Source organism: Schistocerca cancellata, chromosome 1 (assembly GCF_023864275.1).
Source record: "Schistocerca cancellata isolate TAMUIC-IGC-003103 chromosome 1, iqSchCanc2.1, whole genome shotgun sequence".
Classification (NCBI taxonomy): domain Eukaryota; kingdom Metazoa; phylum Arthropoda; class Insecta; order Orthoptera; family Acrididae; genus Schistocerca; species Schistocerca cancellata.
Window position 1 is genome coordinate 346630368 of NC_064626.1, and position 26099 is coordinate 346656466.

General features: G+C 37.4%; 1 protein-coding gene across 7 annotated transcripts in view; it reads right to left on the reverse strand.

Moving 5' to 3' along the window:
- LOC126173535 (nicotinate phosphoribosyltransferase) overlaps positions 1 to 24846 on the reverse strand; it is a 132557-nt gene extending 107711 nt beyond the window's left edge. For 2 of the 7 annotated variants that reach the window (XM_049920964.1, XM_049920963.1), the window contains exons 1-5: positions 24573 to 24846; positions 22732 to 22902; positions 7912 to 8038; positions 5487 to 5570; positions 4778 to 4905 (exon numbers count right to left, since the gene is read on the reverse strand). In XM_049920964.1, coding sequence (XP_049776921.1) covers positions 4778 to 4905; positions 5487 to 5570; positions 7912 to 8038; positions 22732 to 22902; positions 24573 to 24690 — 628 coding nt within the window. In that variant the 5' untranslated portion in view covers positions 24691 to 24846. Of the gene's footprint in view, positions 1 to 4777; positions 4906 to 5486; positions 5571 to 7911; positions 8039 to 22731; positions 22903 to 23679; positions 23801 to 24303; positions 24437 to 24572 lie in introns of those variants that run through there. The other 5 variants (XM_049920967.1, XM_049920968.1, XM_049920965.1 and 2 more) reach the window with 5 other exon arrangements.
- Between the last annotated feature and the right edge of the window lie 1253 nt (positions 24847 to 26099).

Below are 26099 nucleotides of genomic sequence, written 5' to 3' on the forward strand. Positions count from 1 at the left end.
CCAATTTTCACACCATACAAATATCTTTCCTAAATCGTTTTGCAATTAGTTTTGATCTTATGATAACTTTACTAGTCGATAAATGACAGCATAATCTGCAAACAACACAAGACAGCGGCTCAGATTGTCTCCCAAATCACTTATATAAATAAGGAACAGTAAAGGGCCTAGAACACTACCCTGGGAAATGCCAGAAATTACTTCTGTTTCACTCAATGACTTTCTGTCAATTACTATGAACTGTGACCTCTCTGACAAGAAATCACAAATGCAAACATATAACTGAAATAATATTCAATAAGCACCAAGTTTCATTATAAGCTGCTTGTGTGGTACAGCGTCAAAAGCCTTCTGGAAATCTAAAAATACGGAATAAATTTGGAATCCCTTGCCAACAGCATTCAACACTTCATGTGAGTAAAGAGTTAGTTGTGTTGCATAAGAAAAATGTTTTCTAAATCCGTGTTGACGGTGTATCAATAGATAGTTTTCTTTGAGGTAATTCATAATGTTCGAATACAATATATGTTCCAAAATCCTGCTGCATATCGATGATAATTATACGAGCCTGTAATTTAGTGGATTACCCCTGCTACCTTTCCTGAATAATGGTGTGACCTGAGCAACTTTCCAGTATCCTCTTGAAACACCTGCAATGGATGGATCAAGTCATAACAGACTTAAGTAACTGCAAAATTGAAGGTAACTGGACAGGAAATGACCACAAACACAGTTACTACAGAAAGACTGTGAGATCAGTACTTAATCTTCAAGACTGATAAATGTAAACAAGAACAAGAGGGTAATCATAGAACCTTTAGCAAAAATGACTTTTTTTTATGTCAAGAGAAACAAAAATATTGCAATGACATCTCATGTTTGGCATAAAAAGCAGTCCAGGTATAAATGATGAAAATATTAATGTTGACAAACAGAAAAACAACAGTCCCCATGAAGAGTAGTAATTAGGATTGAGGTATGTATAAGTCTTTTTCAGAGCAGTGGTGGGAGGCAATGTTTTATTGCATATGACAGACCACACTGCTACAATCAGCTCATATTCATCAGTTACATAATGTGTCACATGTCACACACTGAAGACTGCTTGTTAAAAGTTCACTGCACTGCAATATATGCTTCCATTTCACAAATTACATACTTCAAATGTGTTTAACACGATACCTACAAATATTGCCATAAACAGTACATTTAAATGCATATAATCCTTACACATATCTTTATTTCCCTTACTGTCTTTAGGAAAATGAAGAAACAACAATTATACAAACAGTACACACTCAAAAGGCAAAAAAGCTGGTGTTCTAGAACACACACTGAATGCTGAGCTGTTAATTGTTAAATATCATTATAAAAATCTCATAAATAATATAACTTATGTAGATATTGTCTTTCAGCTTTAATTTCCTCATACTGTAAGATATTCAAATCATGCTAATTGCCTAATATTAAAACTTTATTCATTTATTAAAAGTAACTATGAATTTTAGTGCATTCAGTTACAAGTTGCTTTGAAACTTTTTAGTAGGAAAGGTGGAAGTTTTCTAACATTATGAAATACAGTCTACTGGGATAAGTAAAGAAGTGCATAGAAATCACATCCAACAAAAATGTGTAACGAACCTATGCAACTATTTTCTTGTTCTTTGTCTTACATTCTGAGGAGTATAGGTTACCGGCCCTTGCTGACCCCTGTGTCACCCTGTACCATGCACCAGCAGCATGTAAATCAATATCGCTGGAAGAGGGAAGTGAGAAGGAGGACTCTGTACCAGGTGTAAAGTGGTACCATTACATGATTAACAATGATTATATGGCACAAAAATCCCTTGTATGGGAATTACCGAGGGTGTTGCTGTTTATGGAAGCTTGTGGCAATGGCACTGAAAATGTATTATTATTGTTGCTTAAATTTTCCTATTTCATAGAGGGGTATAAGCCTGATTGACTAAACAGAATTTGGATAAATGAACTAATTATAAAATATCCTCTTGGCCACTTAACTTCTGGATGAGCCGGGAAAAAAGACAATCTTGAAAAGTAAAATGAAGCCTTTTCTCAGTAATTCCTCATTACAAAAATTACATATAGTCTTAATAGTTTCCTTCTGTAGCAAAGGCTGGCTGTCTGGATGAATATTTTCCAATAATGTGTGTACAAGTGTATGTGTGTGTGTGTGTGTGTGTGTGTGTGTGTGTGTGTGTGTGTGTGTGTGGAGGGGGGAGATAAGAAATGTATGTTTGCCCTGACAGCAGTTGCTTTCTGTATGTACTTCAGTACCTTTAATGTTCCGTCCTGAATAAGGATCACTCTAGATGGAATATTAGCTCAGGAAAAAAGGTGAAAGAATAACCAAAAATCGAGTGGAACCTGTACTAAAAGTTAATCCGGATTGTTGAATTGAATTTTGAATGTGCTGCTTCCCAAATACAGGTAAACTTTCTAAACCATGCCTCGCCAACTCATTAATTCCATAACTTTCTATCAAATATTTACTGCACACAATTAGACCTATATGTCTACAACCACAAAATTAAAAAAAACTTACAATCTTGTGTTCTTTTTTTCCCAGTTTCAACATTTTGTTGATAGACAACCAGCAACTTTATTAAATTTTTTAAAGTGGTTATTAATGATTCTCTCAACAGTAGCAGTATTTATATTAGATGACTAGTTTCAAACCTTAACAAGTTCATTTGAAGCTTGGCCTACTGAGGCTGCACTGACAGTGACTGACCTTAATAATAAACATCACAGTGGCAACCCACGCTTTATAAATGTTTACAGAATGACTGCCACAATCCACATGTGCCTATTACCAAGTCAAAAATGATTTTGACTTTATATGATGCATGTGTGGATCTGCAAAATCTGAAACTAGTCACCTATTATAATTACAGCAAATGCTGACAATTGTTAATAAACATTAACACTGTTTACGTCAATTATTTATTTTTCTTCTTGTTGTGGATGTCCTAGAGCTGTCACTGCATCCAGTATCTCTGTTGACAAATGTCTTTATCTTACCATTCTTCTGCATTCCCTTCTATTCCTCTTCTCTACAAAGTTTCTTGGATATTTCTTAGCCAACCTTTTAGTTGTCCTTTTCCTCCTGCTATGAAACTGCTTTCTTTGGCCATCTGTTTTCTTCCATTCTATATACTATAATGAGTCTGCAGTCTCTCTCTTATTTCATATCTTAAGGGATTAAGCTACAAAATTTTACATGTTGGTCTTAAGTTGTCCATTTCTAAAAGTTCTAAGCTTCTTTTTACTAGTTTCCATGAGTTCCCAATATCCACTACTAAAATTTGTTAGTAGTTCCACAATGGATTTGTATAGTCCCATTTTAACCTTTAAACTCATTTCTGAGGACCAACGTACAGTGTTCAATTTTTGGGTAGCAGTCCTCCCCTGCCTTATCTGTTATTGGATATCTGTCACATCTACAATCATGTGATACGATACTACCCAGACACTTAAGCTCCACACTTTAATTTGATGTCCCAAACATTTAAGTTACTTCCCTCCTCTCTGCAACATAGATGTTGTGCCTTTTCAAAATTAATTTTCGAACCCCATTTTTTATATTCTTCCAATAACTTCCGAACTTATAAGATATGTCCTCTTCATTGTTTGTTGCAACAACCATAGCATAGAAAAGTGTGTACATGCATTGGTCCCCTACTTCAACACCATGCCTATGCAGTTTCTACACTGAGTTTTGGTGTCTTCTACACATACAACAGCATGGGAGACAGGTAGCAGCCTTGTTTCAGTGTTTTAATTATTCTAATGACCTCTCTATAAATTTCTTTCCCCACTTTAATGACACCCTTCTGCTGACTTAGAGATTTACAACACTTCATAGATAAAATTTTTGGCAGTTCTGATGACCCCAGTACCTCAAACTATATATATTTAGTAGCTCTGTGTCATGTGCTTTCTCAATATCTATGGAAACCAAATGACTGTGTAGAATCCTTTCCTCTGGGTAAAGTTGTTGTCTACACATGACATGTCTCTTTGAAATCTACTTTGTTCTTCTACTTTAGTTATAACCTGCTCAATTTATCATTTTAAAATCTTTCTATACAGTCTGCTAATTGAACTTGTGATAATTTGGCCACACTTTCTTGCTTCCTTTTTTAATGCGTGGGGCTTAGATATGCTAAGTTCTACTCTGGTGGAATTTCCTCCCCATATTACACACATTTATTAAATAACTTAGTTACATACTGATACAGAATACCTAGGCCATACCTCAAAAATTCTGTTGATACATTCCCAGGCACTGATAATTTCCAGATTTTCATTTGTGTAGCCACCTTCTTGTACCTCTTTCATGGTTACTGTTTCTATTTCTTCACCTCCCCGATCCTCTCTCATTTCCCACTTTATTTCCTTTAAACTCAATCCTTTCTTCTGTTAGTAGCTATTTAAAATGTTTGTCTCACTCTATCAGACCAACAATTGGCTGGTTTGCTCTTTCTTTTACCTCTTCTCCCAGTCCTACAAGCATTTTCCATACTGCCATGACTTATGCCCCCCCCTTGCCTCTCCACATCAATCAACTTCCTTACATTTATCCCCCCCCCCCCCCCCCCCAGACTTCACTTTTTGAACTACAGATGTCTTTTTCACTTCTCTTCACTCCAACATACAAGGCTCCATCCTGTTGGTCCCTTGACCTCAACCAATTATTATACGACTAGTAGTAAAACTAAGACAATACAATAGTTACATTTACTGTACTTACCAACATATGAGTATTTTGATGCTGACAATCCACCATCAGGTCCCTGAGCTCGCCTTAATCCAAACTCTAGTAGTGTGATGTTCTTCCCTGCAGCCATTCGATAGCGCGCAGCATTAGTTGCCATAAGGCTATAATTTAAAATTAGATTTTTCATCATATATTCTTTCAATAACACCAAATACTTAAAGTATGTCTGGAGACTTTTGATCATACAATGCAGATGAATGTGACACCATTACCAGTCAAAGAAATACTACACAATAAATGTCTCGAACTTATGAAAACTTTGGAATCAGCAGGATGTTGTCGATAAGGTACTTAAAGAAACATAATATGTATAGGAAATTACTTTAAAAAAAGTTACATGTCTATTATTCTGTGGAGTATGTAGTGCCACTCCAACATTATGCATCGAGCTAGTTAGTTATTATGTCCACATTTTACTTTCAAAAAACTTTTTTTCCGACAGCCAAAGAAGTTCAAAAGAATAACGCAGTAGTAAACAGATAAATCACAATACAGCTGTTTGTCATGCAGTGTTTCTCTATCATTAAAAAACTTCCCCATCCTCACATCCAAGCATATAACTTGTAATTTTATGAAGAGAAAAGGTGTTTAGCCTTTTTTATGATATTATTGCAATTTGCTGCTGTTCAAAATTCAATATAACAGTAAACGAGTAAAGACAGAAATAGTGCAATATGCTTACCTTGCATAATTGACAAGAGTGAGTAACGTTGTTTCTAATAACTGAACGATGATCAAGGGACCCTCAAGCCGAAGTAATGGGACTCTGGAATTGGAAAGTGCATGTAGCAGACTTAAAAATATTTATCAACTCACTGCAGCATCTGAAGCATTACATTTGTTAATCATTTATGTGTACTAATGGAACAACCAGCAAGGCCATTGCAAGAGAGGGTATGGATCACAAATGAATTACAGACATACTACATTGTTAAGAAAGGTCAAATTTTAATAAACAAAACTACAGAACTAAAATCAAAGCACCAAACAAAACAAACTCTTCTCATTGAAGAATGGTTAGTGATTTTAATATGTTATCTTGTTGGCCTCCAATCAAACAAACATTTTAAATTTATGGATTATGGGTTGCAAAGCTCCAGTAGCACTGAAGGAAATGATTTAATAAATCAGCCTCAGCTTGTACTGTTCTTTATACTTGCCACACTTATCCTTCAACAGTCATCAATACATTAATTTGGTTGTAGTGATAGATGACAGCAACTGATCAGCATATTTGCAACAATAAGAGCTTTTCCCAAAGCAACAATTTACTTGGCAATTATGTAAGATGCTAATTTGCAGCTTTTTACAATGTAAATGAAGAATCGCAAGCACCAATGAAAAACAACAGAAGGTGCTAACCATTGATACAAGAAAGCTGCTAAACTGAGCTTGTCCATGAATGAATGAATGGATGGATGGATGGATGGATGCACACTCTAAAAAAGGTTTTATTTTTTTTATGGAAATAAACAGATAATTTCTTGCTGGACTTCCTGCAGTGTACACACAACAGGATATGATAAGAAACGCTAAAGAGAAAAAAATTACACACACCGTCTCCACAAAATTCATGGAAGTGTTCTTGAAATTATAACAGTAATGGCATCTTTGGTCAAGGCCAGTACTGTAATATTTGTCACCTCAGTTGAGTTTCGCATACAGAAGAAAATGTTTCTTGGTTTCCTTTTTGAAGAGACCATCACAACGTGAGTCCAGGAGAAGATATGCCAAGATTTATGGTCAAGATTTGTTTCCAACAATGTGGAACACCATAAAAAGGTTTAAAATATGTTATAGTGATTTAAGATGGTGTAAAACTGGTACAAATGACAGCAAGAATGAATGAAGGAAGAACAGATTTCAAACTGTTGTCAAAATCATTCATGGTTGAGCATTATCTGAACTGGACAATGATGGTCCCCAGTATTCTATTATGGCTTTTATTTGCCAGATGGATTTAAGGAAACAAAGAAATGAAAATTTTAACTCATTTTGCATAGAATACATCCCTGTGTCTTAGACATTGTACCACCTTGCTTGGTCAAATGATTTTGTGACGGTGTCAGTTTTGGCTATTATCCAATATATGGAAGCCTCGTCAATAAGAAGGTAAAAAAACTGTTCTCCTTTTAGAGATTTTTTTCCTTTTTACTAATGTTCAGCAAACAGAAATGTTGAACACTTCTAATGCTATAGCGCAAATGCATTTTGCAGGAAAATAGTAACAAGAAGTCCATAGGTTTGTTTTATATCTCCTCAACAAACTAATCAATGTAATTGAAAATACAAGACATCACACTTTTATTAAACTATGCTCATATAACACTAGATACATGAATGTTTATAAAACAAAATCACAGAAATTGAGATCTTCTACTCTGAAGACAATACCTCAATTGCATTCTGCAGTACCATACAGTGAGGATTCAGAATTCTGGTATAGACAGGCAAAAGAGTTTGACATTAAAATGATAAATCAACTGCTAACCAATCTAACACGAAGAGATGATAGATTGACAAACCATCAATGATTACAAGACAACTAACGGTGAATCAACGGATAATCACAACTTCTCTGTCTCATACCTCACAGTACAAAACAGGGATGTACCACTTTAATTCTCAAAATATAAAGCCTTATTTAAAATAAATTTAACAAGATTCCAATTTGGAAATGAAACAACCTGTGTTCTATGCATTTGAAGATTTTGTAACGTCTTAGAGAAGTACCCTGAAAGGCAAATGAATTTTATGAACAAATAAAATCGTTCATTTCTTATCACAATTTGTCTCATAAATAATTTTCTTGGTGTACGTGTATTTTCCTCAACAGAATGTTATTTCTTCTGTCATTAATGGGCATGTACAATGTTCAACTGTTCTAGCACACAAATAATAGTAATATTAAAGGTGTATTTGCAGATTTAAGTATTTATTTATTAGGTTTGGTTTACATTTTTCCTTTTTTTAAAAATCAGTTTTACTGGCAGCTTGCGATCTAACTATTTAAAAGATAAAAAGACACCTAAATAGTTATAAATGAACTTAGTTCATTGCCCAAAATTTAGTTACATATTTTAAATGAACATAATCAGGAATTTTACCTTGGAAAACAAACAGACCCTTCTTCAATGGCATGGAGCGTGACATCTCTCGGAGTGAGATTCTTCAGAAAGACAAAGAATTCTGGCTCAATTGTTTGTGGGAGAGTTTGCTTCAGATACAGTATGTCTATAAACATTATTCAGACAATTAAGTAATTTCCTGGAAATTAGTGAGTTTTCTAACAAGATCAATTTTTTGCTACCAACTATCACTAAATTAATGAAAGTAATTTGAACATAAGTGCTTTGCCACAAGCCATTCTAGTCCACAGCCAAGGTACAATGCTGATTTCCAACCTTATTTTGTAACGTACAGTGGATAACTAAGGTTTTCGATTTGTAACTCATCTAATTTCTCCATTCAAAAATCAGATTTAAAAATGAACAACCAACAGCAATAATTTCCCAACAAAAAACCAAAGAATCATAAAAAAAGAAAAGATAAGAAAGAAAAATAATAATAACAACAAATATAAAAATTTATCAATATTTTAGTATAAAATATTGATAGTGCATGTCACAAATATATTCTGCGTAATATAAGTTTATTGAATACATATCATTTTTCTTTTCTTCTTCTTTTTTTTTTTGTGGATTTGTGACTGTGCACCAAATCGATACTTCTGATTGGGGGGTGGGGGATTAGAATTGCAGATTTTGAGACGTGGTATGATAGATCTTCTGCTTTTGTCTAAATGATGTAAAACAAATCTTGATTTAACACTTGTAAAAAGCTCAGAAAAACATTAAAATAACATTTTAAAAAGTCTAAATTTAAATAACACCCCCTGGGAGATCACAGTACTAGATTTTTTTTTCCAAATCAAACACTGTGAGTGTGAGTGCGTGGGTGTGAGTGTGTGGGTGTGCGGTTTGGAGTCCATGTAAAACTGTAGGTACCCTTATGACTAATTACATAAGAATGTTAAAAGGTCAGAGGAAGGCAATGGCTTACCACCTCTAACAGGGCCATACCTGGTGAAGCACTGTGGTGTCAAACCAACCTTCAGTTTAATGACAGCTTCCATCTTATTCTTACAGTTCTGTACTTGCATTCATCATAAGCACCAATATCAAACAGGCATATACTCAATGTTTCATAAGCCGGAGAAAAGCAGCACGAAAGCAAGCTAGAATATTGCCCACAGGAAAGCAAGCTAGAATATTGGCCGAGGCAGCATCGTAGGATTCCCACATCTGTCCCCAATGCTCATTTTCCTAATAAGAGACTCACTTGAAATCCTAAATAGAAATTGAGGAAAAAAGTATCATCTCAGTCTTTCAGCATCTCTTGGAATCCAGCAAAGATTTTTCTGGGTCTAAGTATTATATGTTCACCTCACGTTGCAGCCCCCCCTCCTCCACTTAATTTTCATTATAATTGCATTTATAGTCCACTCTGCCTCTTGTTTTGTTTGCTTTTCTGTCTCTTCACGTAATTCCCAACATATATTTCCCCATTGCTCATTGAGAAAATCCTCCAATTTTGAAAATTTTTCAAATTAAAAACTGATGTGTCATTGTCACAAGTCAAAACTGGCAACACATTTTCTTTTTCAGACACATCAGAAGCTTCATTTTGAAAAAACTCTATTTAATTCAACAAAAGAATTCCAGAACATTGTTACTTTTCTGTGTTAGTAGTCATTGACTAATAAGAGCAAGATATAAATTGGATACAAAAGACGAAAGATTGAAACTAATTAAAGAAAAACGAAAAATTTTAAATTTCAAAAATCTTGAACGGAAAGAGAGGTTTCAAGAACGGAATGATGCAGAAGTAGTAACAAACATATTAATCACAACAGCTGAAGAAGTGGCTGACTTGTACAAGTCTCAAAACCAGCCAAAGAAGCTAACACAGAAAATGATAAGAGAAGAAAAATGAAAGTAGAAGCAAAGATAAGACAGAATACACATACTGTGCAAGGCTCTAAGCAAGAGCATGAAAGAGGACATCAAGACATATGATGAGAATATACTAAAAGCCAGTCTTGAAAATAAATAATCTAATTTGAAGATGGTCAAGCAGAAGCTTATGATTGGAAAGAATCAGACATAGACCAAGACCAAATTACAGATAAGGAAGAAATACTCTAAGATATGAAGAATTTCTATAGTAACCTGCATAGTAAAGTCAATGATGATATTTTAATCCTAGACAATTCATCACTAAGTGGCAATGATCTCCAAGTCGATATTTTGAAGATGATGTATGATGAATCTGTAACGCATTTAGCTAAAATATTTTCAAGTTGTTGGCACAGTGGGAAATTACGATGAGATTGGAATAAAGCTAAAATAATCCTGATACATAAGAGAAGCAGTACTAAAGATATAAAGAACTATTGCCCTATTAGCCTCCTGTACATACTGTGCCAAGTTTTTACTAGAATTCTGAATACCATACTGAGCACTACACTTGACCTGGTCCAATCTATTGAGCAAGCTGGATTCCGAGCAGTGCTTAAAAGAATCTATCATACCCTCACTCTACACAAAACAATTAATGGAACTAATGATACCACCTACCTCTTTGCCCTACCTTCATAGATTTTGAAAACACATTTGATTGGATCAATCACACAGTGGTGTGAGTCTCTCTAACAGGAGCAACGAATAGAACAAGTCAATATTAATGTCTTGTACTACATACACAAAACTTCCAAAATGTCTGTGAATGTAGCTGGGGGGGGGGGGGGGGGGGAGAATAAGAATTTCCCACTGAAAAGGGTGGAGAACAAGGTGATAGTATATGTCCAAAACTATTTTCAGCAGTCCTCAAAGAAGCAATGTCAAAATTAGATTGGAAAACAAAGGGAAACGAAATTCTGGGAAGATATTAAATCTGAAATTCACTGATGATCTGATGATATCGTAAATTTGAAAATAGTATACAAGAACTTCAAATACTGGTTAGTGAATTTGTGCCAATCTGCTCTGTACTTGGCATAAAAATGAAATATGATAAAACCAAGATCACGATGAATGAATGGGCACTGGAGGGAAATATATCTGTTGGAAGTACACAACTGCAAAGTGCCACAGAATATGTCTTCTGTTTCATCTGCTAATTATAAAAGGAGACCTAAAACCAGAAATATTTAAACATGTTAAATTACACTGGCAAGCTTATATATGTAAATGAGCCTTTCACTTGAAACCACTGATGCTATTGTAGAACAAAGACTTTTAGTGGTAAACTGAGGAACCTCTGCAAATGTAGTGCACCATAGCAGTCAAGTCACAGTGGAGGAGGAGGAGGGAGGAGATTACTGTTTAACGTCCCGTCGACAACGAGGTCATTAGAGACGGAGCGCAAGCTCGGGGTGAGGGAAGGATGGGGAAGGAAATCGGCCGTGCCCTTTCAAAGGAACCATCCCGGCATTTGCCTGAAGCGATTTAGGGAAATCACGGAAAACCTAAATCAGGATGGCCGGAGACGGGATTGAACCGTCGTCCTCCCGAATGCGAGTCCAGTGTGCTAACCACTGCGCCACCTCGCTCGGTCAAATCACAGTGTTCAAAGCAACAACTGGCATAGAGATTGTGCTACATGACTGCAGGAGATTACGACACAGGTTGTTTTTAAGTGCCAATATTGAGATCACTGCCCACGAAAGTGGGTAATCTAAGTTATTGTAACACACATTTGAGTTTGTACTACTGCTTCTACGTGTGTTACTGAAATGAACCCAGTGGAACAGTACATAGCTGTGAAACAAAATTTATTAAATTTCAGGCCCACTTTTGTTGGTATTTAGGACTACAATTTGTTTTAGGCATTTTGAGTTCATGGAAGTTTCGAGATGAAGGCTTTTGTCTACGAAAAATGCACAATTGCTGTCAAATATATCACAAAAAATGATGGGTGGCTGAAAACAATGGTTCCAAAGTGAATTCACCTCCTCAAAACAACTGATTGTTTACCTTTACCAATTTTGTCTTACATTTGCTGTTTACAATATTAACAAAGATTAATTTTGTGAAAAATTTTACATTTATATTCCAAAGAGCAACCCTCTCCTTAAAATAACTGATGGTTTACTTTCTGCCAATTTCTTCTTGTATTTGTTGCTTCTAGGAAAATAAAGTTTGTTGTTGTTGTTGTTGTTGTTCTGGTCTTCAGTCCTGAGATTGGTTTGATGCAGCTCTCCTTGCTATTCTATACTCTGTAAGCTTCTTCATCTCCCAGTACCTACTGCAACCTACATCCTTCCGAATCTGCTTAGTGTATTCATCTCTTGGTCTCCGTCTATGATTTTTACCCTCCACACTGCCCTCCAATATTAAACTGGTGATCCCTTGATGCCTCAGAACATGTCCTACCAACCGATCCCTTCTTTTAGTCAAGTTGTGCCACAAACCCCTTTTCTCAGCAGTTCTACTCAATACCTCCTCATTAGTTATGTGATCTACCCATCTAATCTTCAGCATTCTTCTGCAGCATCACATTTCGAAAGCTTCTACTCTCTTCTTGCCCAAACTATTTATCGTCCATGTTTCACTTCCATACATGGCTGCACTCCATACAAATTCTTTCAGAAATGACTTCCTGACACTTAAGTCTACACTCGATGTTAACAAATTTCTCTTCTTCAGAAACGCTATCCTTGCCATTGCCAGTCTACATTTTATATCCTCTCTACTTCGACCATCATCAGTTATTTTGCTCCTCAAATAGCAAAACTCCTTTACTACTTTAAATGTCTCATTTCCTAATCTAATTCCCTCAGCATCACCTGATTTAATTAGACTACATTCCATTATCCTAGTTTTGGTTTTGTTTATGTTCATCTTACATCCTCCTTTCAAGACACTGTCCATTCCGTTCAACTGCTCTTTCAAGTCCTTTGCTGTGTCTGACATAATTACAATGTCATGGGCGAACCCCAAAGTTTTTATTTCTTCTCCATTGATTTTAATACCTACTCCGAATTTTTGTTTTGTTTCCTTTACTGCCTGCTCACCATACACATTGAATAACATCGGGGAGAGGCTACAACTGTCTCACTCCCTTCCCAACCACTGCTTCCCTTTCATGTCCCTCGACTCTTATAACTGCCATCTTGTTTCTGTACAAATTGTAAATAGCCTTTCGCTCCCTGTATTTTACCCCTGCCACCTTCAGAATTTGAAAGATTATTCCAGACAACTTCTCAAAAGCTTTCTGTAAGTCTACAAATGCTAGAAATGTAGGTTTGCCTTTCCTTAATCTATTTTCTAAGATAAGTCGTAGAGTCAGTATTGCCTCACGTGTTCCAATATTTCTACGGAATCCAAACTGATCATCCCAGAGGTTCGCTTCTACCAGTTTTTCGATTCGACTGTAATGAATTTGCGTTATTATTTTGCAGCCGTCACTTATTAAACTGACAGTTCGGCAATTTTCACATCTGTCAACACCTGCTTTATTTGGGATTGGAATTATTATAGCCTTCTTGAAGTCTGAGGGTATTTTGCCTGTCTCATACATCTCGCTCACCAGACGGTAGAGTTTAGTCAGGACTGGCTCTCCCAAGGCTGTCAGTAGTTCTAATGGAATGTTGTCTACTCCCGGGACCTTGTTTCGACTCAGGTCTTTCAGTGCTCTGTCAAACTCTTCACGCACTATCATATATCTCATTTTATCTTCATCTACATCCTCTTCCATTTCCGTAATATTGTCCTCAAGTACGTCGCCCTTGTAAAGACCCTCTACACCCTCTTTCCACCTATCTACTTTCCCTCCTTTGCTTAGAACTGTGTTTCCATCTGAGCTCTTGATGTTCATACAAGTGGTTCTCTTTTCTCCAAACGCCTCTTTAATTTTCCTGTAGGCAGTATCTATCTTACCCCTAGTGAGCTAAGCCTCTACATCCTTACATTTGTCCTCTAGCCATCCCTGCTAAGCCATTTTGCACTTCCTGTCGATCTCATTTTTGAGACGTTTGTATTCCTTTTTGCCTCCTTCATTTACTGCATTTTTATATTTTCTCCTTTCATCAATTAAATTCAATATTCCTTCTGTCACCCAAGGATTTCTACTAGCCCTCGTATTTTTACCTACTTGATCCTCTGCTGCCTTCACTACTTCATTCCTCAAAGCTACCCACTCTTCTTCTATTGTATTTCTTTCCCCCATTCCTGTCAGTTGTTCCCTTATGCTCTCCCTGAAACTCTGTTCAACCTCTGGTTTAGTCGGTTTATCCAGGTCCCATCTCCTTAAATTCCCACCTTTTTGCAGTTTCTTCAGTTTTAATCTACAGTTCATAACCAATAGATTGTGGTTGGATTCCACATCTGCACCTGGAAATGTCTTACAATTTAAAACCTGGTTCCTAAATCTGTGTCTAACCATTATATATTCTATCTGATACCTTCTAGTATCTCCAGGCTTTTTCCATGTATGCAACCTTCTTTCATGATTTTTGAACCAAGTGTTTGCCATGATCAAGTTATTCTCCGTGCAAAATTCTACCAGGCGGCTTCCTCTTTCATTTATTCCCCCAATCCATATCCGCCTACTACATTTCCTTCTCCCCATTTTCCTACTATCAAATTCCAGTCACTCAAGACTATTAAATTTTCGTCTCCCTTCACTATCTACATCTACATCTACATGATTACTCTGCAATTCACATTTAAGTGCTTGGCAGAGGGTTCATCGAACCATAATCATACTATCTCCCTACCATTCCACTCCCGAACAGCATGCAGGAAAAACGAATACCTAAACCCTTCTGTTCGAGCTCTGATTTCTCTTATTTTATTTTGATGATCATTCCTACCTATGTAGGTTGGGCTCAACAAAATATTTTCGCATTCGGAAGAGAAAGTTGGTGACTGAAATTTCGTAAATAGATCTTGCCGCGACGAAAAAATTCTTTGCTTTAATGACTACCATCCCAACTCGCATATCATATCTGCCACACTCTCTCCCCTATTACGTGATAATACAAAACGAGCTGCCCTTTTTTGCACCCTTTCGATGTCCTCCGTCAATCCCACCTGGCAAGGATCCCACAACGCGCAGCAATATCCTAACAGAGGACGAACAAGTGTAGTGTAAGCTGTCCCTTTAATGGACTTGTTGCATCTTCTAAGTGTCCTGCCAATGAAACGCAACCTTTGGGTCGCCTTTCCCACAATATTATCTATGTGGTCTTTCCAACTGAAGTTGTTCATTAACATCCAGGTACTTAGTTGAATTGACAGCCTTGAGAATTGTACTATTTAATCGAGTAATCAAATTCCAACGGATTTCTTTGGGAACTCATGTGGATCATCTCACACTTTTCGTTATTTAGCGTCAACTGCCACCTGCCACACCATACAGCAATCTTTTCTAAATCGCTTTGCAACTGATACTGGTCTTCGGATGACCTTACTAGACGGTAAATTATAGCATCATCTGCGAACAACCTAATAGAACGCCTCAGATTGTCAGCCAGGTCATTTATATACATCAGGAACAGCAGAGATCCCAGGACGGGAACACCTGATGTCACTTCAGTTTTACTCGATGATTTGCCGTCTATTACTACGAACTGCGACCTTCCTGACAGGAAATCACGAATCCAGTCGCACAACTGAGACGATACCCCACAGGCCCGCAGCTTGATTAGAAGTCGCTTGTGAGGAATGGTGTCAAAAGCTTTCCGGGAATCTAGAAATACGGAATCAACTTGAGATCCCCTGTCGATAGCGGCCATTACTTCGTGCGAGTAAAGAGCTAGCTGCATTGCACAAGAACGATGTTTTCTGAAACCATGCTGATTACATATCAATAGATCGTTGCCTTCGAGGTGATTCATAATGTTTGAATACAGTATATGCACCAAAACCCTACTGCAAACCGACGTCAATGATATAGGTCTGTAGTTCGATGGATTACTGCTACTACCCTTCTTAAACACTGGTGAGACCTGCGCAATTTTCCAATCTGCAGGTATAATTTATTTTATCTCATCATACATTTCATCAATTACTTCGTCATCTGCAGAGCTAGTTGGCATATATTCTTGTACTATTGTAGGAGGCATGGGCTTCGTGTCTATCTTGGCCACAATAAAGCATTCACTATGCAATTTGCAGTAGCTTACCCACACATCTATTTTTTTTTATTCATTATTAAACCTACTCCTGCATTACCCCTATTAGATTTTGTATTCATAACCCTGTATTCACCTAACCAAAAGCCAGGTTCTTCCTGCCACCAAACTTTACCATTTCCCACTATATCTAACTTTAGCCTATCCATTTCCCTTTTCAAATTTTCTAACCTACCTGCCCGATTAAGGGATCTGATATTCCCCGCTCCGATCCGTAGAATGCCAGTTTTATTTCTCCTGATAACGACGTCCTCTCGAGCAGTCCTTGCCTGGAGATCCGAATGAGGGACTATTTTACGTCCAGAATATTTTACCCAAGAGGACGCCATCATCAGTTAACTATACAGTAAAGCTGCATGCCCTCAGGAAAAATTACAGCTGTAGTTTCCTCTTGCTTTCAGATGTTCGCAGTATCAGAATAGCAAAGCCATTTTGGTTAGTGCTACAAGGCCAGATCAGTCAATCATCCAGACTGTTGCCCCTGCAACTACTGAAAAGGCTGCTGCCCCTCTTCAGAAACCACATGTTTGTCTGGCGTCTCAACAGATACCACTCCATTGTGGTTGCACCTACGGTACGGCTATCTGTATCGCTGAGGCACGCAAACCTGCCCACCAAAGGCAAGGTCCAGGGTTCACGAGGAGGGGGGAAGGGGGGGGGGGAGTATAAAGCCTAAATATGTCAAAAATTTGTAAAAAATTCTTAATTGTAATTAAAAAATTTGAAAGTTACAGCAAAAAAACTTGGACAGGCATGTCCAAACAAAGGTTATCATTTTAATAAAAAAAAAATTATAGAGCACAAAAAACTTTAAATGTTCCAGAGATACAACATTACAATACTTCATTGCATGGGGCAAATGCCACACCAGATCTTCAGGTATCTATTTTTCAGGCCAGCAATGTTTTTGGTCTGGATGTGTTTCTATGGTCAAAAAATTATTAGTCTGTACAAAAGTAAGGAGAAGCAGCACGGAAGCACAATACAGCATTGCATTAACAGCCGTGGTTCTATAGCCATCAGTGTGGCAACACGTGGGTCACAATAATGAACACGCCAGTGGATTGCACAATGATGACAGCCAAGCTCAGTGATAAATGGAGCCACGCAGTGGTAATGGCGTAGCAAGCATGGAGGTGTGACCATACCAAGGCAAGTCTCTTGTTATAGCAACATGACTGGACAATACGTTTTAGAGACACAAATCAGCACTGGGCAATATGTGGCAGGCAGCTATGACTAATGCTACATGGAAAAATTTGACCATAGTGCCATGTGGCAACACACCCTATTGAGACATTCCACAGTAGCCAAATTGTTGCCAACTGCATATACTGCATGTTGACAAGGCACAATATTTTTACCCTTGTCACTCACAACCTGATAGTCAGCGGATCCATGCAGCTTGTTGGCTGTGACGTGGTATGCCAGAAGCCAGCAATACCACCATTTTGCCAGGGCAAAACTGGACAGTGAAACAACTGCGCTCAACCAGCTGCACCAGTGGTTTCAAGGCCAGGTTGCGCCTGCCACATGCAGGAAGTCGTTCACAGGACTTGGTGTTGGTGGTCTACAGCCAATGATGCTGGTTTCTAGTTCGGAGGAGGAGGAGGAGGAGGAGGAGGAGGAGGAGATTAGTGTTTAACGTCCTGTTGACAAAGAGGTTATTAGAGATGGAGCACAAGCTCTGACTAGGAGAGGATGAGGAAGGAAATCAGCCCTGCCCTTTAAAAGGAATCACCCCAGCATTTGGCTGAAGCGATTTAGGAAAATCGTAGAACACCTAAATCAGGATGGTCGGATGCTTGTTTGAAGCTTAGTCCTTCCAAATGCGAGCCCAGTGTGCTAACCACTGCGGCACCTAGCTCGGATTCCTAGTTTGGCACACAGTGCCATCTGTCTGAGTGCAGCAGGTTGTACCTCACACACAGCAGACTCCACACACTGCCAGAGCAGCTGCATGCAGAGCCATCTCCTGACTGAGCCGCCACCGCAGCACAACACAATGTGCCCCGACAGCAAACGCTGTGGCCTACAGAGGCTGCCGGCCTCAGCAGTGCAAAGGTGCCTGTTCAGCAGCACCAGGCAGAATAAGTCACCTGTTCATCATCCCAGCCAGGATCCACGTGGAGGGGTGTGCCTGCCTCATTACGCCATTTAAATCAATAAAAGTTCTTTGAAACTGTTAACAGTGTTTGCCCTGGGCCTCACGGCCTATCACCATCCCACCACTCATTCATCCCCCAGCACGCTATAGTGGTTAAAAAAGTTGAATTATGGATTTATAACTCTGTCCTGAATTTTAAGTCATTTTAAATTAAATAAAATTTGAGATTATGAAGGTAAGGTGTTTTCTTTATGTACCCGAATTAATCATGGACAATGCCATGAGTGTAATAAACCATCATACAAATAGCTGGCTAAAGTGTGTTCAACAAAGTTTAATGCATACATTAGCATCCCACTGTGGGACGAACATGTTCACCATGCTATCCATAAGGATCTGATAATTATGTAAGAATGTGTAATGAACAGAATATCATCATATCTGCATAAAGCATTGCTATTTATTTTCCATGCCATTATATAGCACCATTTGCTGACTTACTCGGAAAAGATTAACTGAAAAATACATTAGACCTAAACATCACAGTTCTTGGAGGACAGCTGGACGAACAGGGAAAGTAAAATCATATGTAACACTGTGTAAAGAAAGCACTGATTGAAGTCTTACTCATTTCTATGTCAACTGTGATCTCACAGAGCTCAATTCATAACACGTTGTTGTAACATGAAAAACATCTATTTGTATTAGATCGGTTGACTCTTGAATATCTTTAAGTCAAACTGTTGTTTATATAATTTAATTCCTGGTATTAGTAGTCCACTGTCTGTATCATTTCTAAACTAATGTAATTGTCAACAAAGTTGTAGTCATCTATACATGTGTACTGGTAAAATGATTTAATAATTGTACCACCGATGTACTAATAATGTGCCGAAATGGAAAATATGCACTAAAAATGTGGTTTACAGAAGGTGGCAGCAGTTTAAGATTACCAGATTTTTTTTATTATTAAAAAATACATTATATATATCTAGTAAGTATGCAGAATATTCTGCAAATTTGTCGCTCAAGAGGAAGGAATAGCTATCATAACTGAAAAGAATAATAATATTTGAGTACTCTAAATAAAACAGTACAATTTTTCCGTTAATCTCATATTTATCTTTTCTGACAAACAATCTGTCTTCCTTGAGTCTGTAAAGAAATATTTTAGAACGAGCTTCATAATCACAGATGTTAGAAGTGATGCCCATGTAATACGATCAATGCCAATATCAAATTTTACAGCATCTCTTAAATGAGAACATTGTGATAATTTACTATCACAATCACTGTCAGAGGACTGTATGTATAGGTGGTGGTGTAGGAGGAAGAGGAGGACGAGGGATATTACCCACTGTGAATATCTATTATTTTACAGGTATTTTGTGATTTTTCTTTCAAGAAATATATGAGTACATAGCACACAAACTGCCAGTGGCTGACAATTTTCTTCTTCTAATCATCCATACTTTATAACATATAAACTACTTTTGAAGTGACAAAATGTACTAGAACAAATAAAATGTCTATAAAATGCCACACTGTACAACATACTAGCAGTGAGACAGTCGCATTTCCTGAAATCCGTCAGCCATGGCCTCTGACCTGCTGAGGAGCACTGCAGTCCTGGGTCCATGGATAAACCATGAAAATCCACTGCATTATGCCCCACACACAACAGACCCAGCCTGCCGGCAGATCGGAGAAACTAGATCCAACAGGCAGGGCATGCACATTACTGCGAATTGAATGGCTTCAGACCGGCAGGCCCGGTCCATTACAGATACCTACAGAAACAGCCTGCGGTTTTGGCTCGTCATGGAAATCCACTTGTGTAGACAGCTATTCACGAGCCACAGACAACACGTTGATGATATGAGACCACGGTGATCAATTTTTGAAACAGATAACTTGTTCAAATACTCTGAGAATCAATAATAATGAGGACAGGTAGCAATTCACTGTAAAGACGGTTGCCGAGTTGCAGAAAGGCACAAAGAAAAGACAATTGCACTCTCGCAACTAAATTTCCTGCCGTAGCCTTTGTCAGTAAATGAGAGCACACACACATTCATACAGTCACTCAGACAACTCATGCACAAGTGACTGCCGTCTGGCCACTGCGTCTACAGTCTGAAAATCACATCCAAACAAACCACTCCTCACTTTCCCTGCCTCCCATCAGCCTCCCTCCTATCAGCAAGAAGTCACTGCAGCACTGACTGCAAGCAGGGGAGGGGGGGGGGGCAGGGGGGGAGGAGTGGTAGGAAGGAAAGAAGCAGTAGTAATGAGAGAGTAGGGACGCAGCGCGCGTACTCAGCTGCACTGAGGTAGCGACAACACATGACACCTCAGTAAACAAGCCATTTCATCTACTGAGACAAAAAAGATTTTTACAGTTTTTTTTCCCTAATTTTCCTGACATTCCCTGATTTCCAGAACCTGTGGCAATGCTTTAGAGCTTTGTTTTATAATCTACTGGGGATTTTGAACAAAATTGTGTGATATACTTCGGCCTACAACATGTCATCCTTAGTGTAGTTTTTCGTGTTATTGGTGTATTCCCAACTTTTTGTTTAGTTGGTGCCTTCTTGGTTAGCTGTAGCTGCAAAATTCACACTCTCACTTATGCAGTGAAGTTTTTTCTGTATTCTGTTATCAGTGATTACTTGACTCAGAATGAAGTTAGTTAATTAATCAACTAAGAGGCACAGGTTGGCACAAACAATAGGTGTCGATACAGTAAAGGAGGAAAAAATTTAAATACTTTACCTCAAATGTATTATCACCAACTTTGCATTAATAATGTTCAAAAAGATAAGCTACTTACAAAAATGACTGAAGTAATTATTACAAACAGCCACATCAAGAAGCTATAAGCTGGATAAGATTACCCAAAAATATGGATGCAGTGTTTTAGAGGCAAACAAGAAAATGAAGAATTTACGGACATCATTCTACTTTGAACATAAAAAACTGCAACAGTGACAGATCACTTAAACAAGGAGGAAAATGGTTTGCATTATGTTCTACAAATTTCTTACAAGATGGCGATAAACCAAGGAACACACATCAACCAAGAGCAAAGGAGAGATTCTTAGGTAAGTTCACATTAGTTAACTGTACAGTGATTCAATCATATTGGGTATGTTTGTAGCTTATACAGTGTTTGCAGATTTAATTCTGAGTTAAATAATATGTCTGTTTTTCTTCTGTTACCTGCACTCATGGTTAGTTCTAAGAACACAGTTGCTGCTATCGTTTGCAAAGATATGGTGCACCGTTCTGACAATGCTTCAGTGGAAATGCCTGAGGCACATGTTACAAACACATGTAACATGTGACACCAGGGAACACATTTTCTGGGCAACAAGAACTTTGTAGCATGACTTCATGCCGCACACAAACATGCAAGATGTGACTCGAAGCAACATGTTGTCTAGTGTTGCTTTGGTGGGATTTCACCTTAAGAAAGCAAATGTGGGCAGAGCAAACTCACATCATCACTATGTATTCTCTTTCAAACACCACACTATATGTCACTCAACTGCAGTCTTTAGTGCACAATACTCTAGTGAAAATTCCACATTTCTTTCTTTAATCCACAATGAATATGTGACTGTCCAACAGAGTTCCTCTTAATACTGTTTTGTGATTCTTCTAAAACGAATTTCATCACCATGTGTCACATCAAAATAAAAAATATTGAATGGACAAAAATAGAAAAAATTCTCTCGTTCCAGTTGATACAAACAGCTGATTTCTAAAGAAAGCATAGTCGTGCATTTCATTTTCAAGTCCACCCTACAGCAACACCACAGATTTCAAGGCGCAGTCTTTTTTTTTCTCAGGAATATCTTTACTCTCTCCTTGAAAGTACACAATTCAGTACATTGCTGAAAAGTTCCCTTTCCCACACATTTCTAGGATCAGGACTACACCTATCATTGACGTTATTGGTTGGATGGAATGGTGTATGGAAGAGAAGGAATGAAGGTGCATGTGAACAGCAGTAGTGAATATTCATAAAAAATGGATACTATAGCAATTTTTACAAGCCTGTTTTGTCTTGCAGCATTCCAACATGTGCCTTATGGTATATATAAACCTTCAGTTTCCACATTAAAGAAGAATTTATTGAGTTACAGAATGTGTGGAAGGCAGAGCACCAACTTCTCATGAACTATTGCATGTTTTGAATATCAATGTTGTGAAAGTCACAGAACAAAAACTTGTTTCTAACAATGGAAAACTCTCTTCAGTTATTACTGTATTGTTAAGAATATTTATTACCTTTCACCATCTTTCAAATGGTCTATAGATTCAATTTAAGGAAACTATAAGCACACATTATCATGGTACCATACAGCACATACGAATACATTCTACAATTATCCTTCAACAAATTTTAACAGAAAACACTTAAGAATTTCACACTATGACAAATGAATGCACATTCCCTTAAGAGAGAGAGAGAGCTTGTGTTTTAAAACCCCCAATACCTTATTGGCAATGCAGCAGCAAGAATATGAAACATTAAAACATGACATACTATTTATAATAGCATCATTTAGACACTGTACAATGTGAAGTGTCTTTCAGATATTATGAACTTACCACTTTCTGAATAATGAAAATTCTCCAGAAACAAAAGACACTCTTCAAGCCCAGCAAATATTGTGAACTCTCCTTGGAATGGGTTTTTGCGGAAATACAAATCAAAGACAGCAACATCATTCACCTTCCCCGACTTCCAGTACGCATAGGCCATAGTAATTTGGTATAAATCTGTAAAATCATGTCATTACAACCCCAAGTGATATGGTAAACTTTTGGTGTAAAAAAAAAAAAAAATAGCAGTAACAGCTTTCTAGCCTCTTTCACACACATGCCAAGTAATTGTAGCTAATTTCAACGTAACAACAACAATTTGTTTCAAAATAGTAGAAATTAAGGAAATGTCATTTGTACCATTCTCGTAACACAAAACTATGCACTACAATAAAGTGTCATTTGTTATATAGTTGGTATAAAGGATGTAGCTACTGTACATTCTACTGAAAAGTATAATTCTACATTGTTCTGAGATTATTTAATTTTCTTTGGATTCTGCACCCTCTTAATATGTTGCACTCTAAATTAACTGAAAAAATTATTTGATCTTATAGGATTTTATGTATTGATTGGGCCTCTGTTAACAATTCCATACGATAAATTCCTTTTAACATTTCCTTTCAACTCTTCTAACCAAATGAGTAAACAACCTTGAAATTCCATTCACTTTGTAGGCTAAGTGAATAGTCACTGCACTCAAAAGCACCTACAGCTGTTATCTTCATTAACATGACTACAGTTTATTTACAGAAAGAAATTAAACTTAATAACAATGGCTTCGGTTGAAAAATTTGCCTACGGCTAATGTTGATAATAATTAAAGCAGCTTAACTATCACTGCACTTCTAGGAACAGAGCAGTTTTACTTTCCTCCATTAAAAATACACCATACAAGATAGGCACATCTGTTCTCTCGTCCATCATCATCCCAAATATTCCTGAAGTACAAACCAGTAGAAATTCTAAAAAAGTATCCAATTAATCGAACGGGAGTTTCGTTGCACACTTCAGTAATTTTGCACCAACATAATGTTTCATCAAATTGTCACACAGAGGAGTGTAGCAAAACTATACGATATTCATAACTAAACATTTACGACGCAAATATGAGTGGAGTAGGCCTTGCTTCCATGTTTACAAATACACTTCGAACTGTCATTTGAAACAGGCGCTCGAAACGTGCAAACTGTTTTGAAAACAAACTTTTCTTCCCAGTGACAATGTATATTACGCAAACAGCTTTTGTTTACGGTAATTTGTGACTTGGTATAAATAGAATACCTTCGAAAGGGAGAGGTTAATTTCTAAAAATATTAAGCGCCATGAATTAACATGCAGTAAATTGTTATCCTAAATGAAATTCTGATACTGCCGGTCGCATAAGTGGTTATTCTACCAATAGAAATAGTCTTCAGACATCGGTCTCAATAATCCTATAATGAGCTTGCTGGCTATAGTAAACCACAAACGTTGTATGGGGATGATCTACATTTACGTGGCACTGATTTCTAAATTTTCTTTATTACATAATTAAGAAAATCAAATTACAAAGTATAACAACACACGAAAACTAACAAAAGTAGAACACGATGTAAACTCCATAACGACCATCAACGTTTCATTTCCATGTGCAGGTTACTGTAACGGAACCTACAATACCACGCAGCTTATATTTATAAACAAACAACTCTGAAGCACAATACGTCATGTTTTTTGTTGTTTTCTTTTTTTTTAACAACAGGTTTGCCTTATAAATCTACACGAGAGCTGCCAACCTAACACCTACTGTATTCATAAAATAACAAACGCTCTTACTACTAAATGTTGTGTTTATATTTTCATACCTGTAAGTAGTGGCTGTACCACACCATTCTGCCTCGCACGTAGGAAACGGATTGTGTCGGGAGGCGTAACTCTGCCCTGTTCATATAACTCCGAGTTTACCAGGTCTTGGTCTGACATTATTCAGCAACACACTTCGCTGACCACGATGCAAACTGCGCGTGCCGTGTTCACCAACTAACATTTTCCACCGGACGCGCGCCTTTTATTACAACACCATTTACTACGGGGAAGAGCCGAAGTAGGGAACAGTTTATCGATCAACTGGAGGTCAACAATAAGACAAGCGCGAAGCAAATGGCGCATTTACCTAACAGGTGGGCCAACGCAATGTAGAAGCGCGAAATTAAATAAGGATTTCGATACGAACTCGTGATATGTTGGAGATGAAAATTTCGTCGATTTCTTACGCCTCTGCATTTGTAGGGCAAGATCGTGATCCGCAAGACAAAAATGAGAGGCAGAAAACAGTGAACTTTAATTCTTCTAAACTGTGTAGTGTGGTAGTATTGTCCCAGTTCCCAGTGTTAGTTTGGAACCGAGTTCATTATTTTGGAACTTGACTTGCTTACGTAGGCTATTTGGTCAGTGCGGCTCTAAGATTCTAATTAAGCAACAAATCCGTCATTTTTAATAAGGACCGATCGTTTATCTCCATAACTGCCTTACTTTATTATATCATAGCACCGCTGTACAGCTGTGTATGGTGGAATCCATAAGGACTGGCAACATTTGAAATGTTGTGCATCAAACATTCTTTATTTTCTTCCTAAAAGCATTAGGCTGCTTGACACAGAAGTAGGATTTTTATTCCGATTTCCTATATAAGTTTGGAGAAATACACCCTTAGCGAAAAGTATGTTTCAAATTAGAAAAACACTAGTTCCCTATTTGGAGTACTACCTACTCAATAAACTCTATAAGCTTTTCATGTAGCGGCTTTTAATAACAGTAAATAACTTTGACGTGCGCTTTTCTCACGATATAGTACTTTGTATTATAAATTCACGGGCTTTACTAGGCAGTGTATCAGTCGTCGTATCCTGCTGCACATCAGTATGAATACAAACGCGCTTTTCATTCGTTGTAGAATATGCGAATTTAACATTTTCAAACATGACCTTCCAACAACTTATTTTTAATTTCCATTTCGCCTATTCCTCTAGCCAAACGTAGTGCAATAGATAGCCACATAATGCTGTAGATAACAGGTGAATGGTGAGTTTTTAATCGACACGTTCGACTTCCGTTATTACAAGCCGCAATGTGAAAAGCAATGTTTATGAGCTTCTCCAACTAGGAGACTAGTGTTGTTCTAATTTGAAACATACTTTCAATTGACTACATATTTCTCCAAACTTATACAGGAAATCGGAGTCAAAATCCTACTTCCGGGTCAAGCAGCCCAGTGTTTTTACGAAAAGAATAAATATGTTCCACAAACTAATGAATGCAGTATGTAACCTGAAATTTTTTATTATGATTGCAGCCTTTTCCTCTGTGAATATACAAGCGTCTGACACGACTGG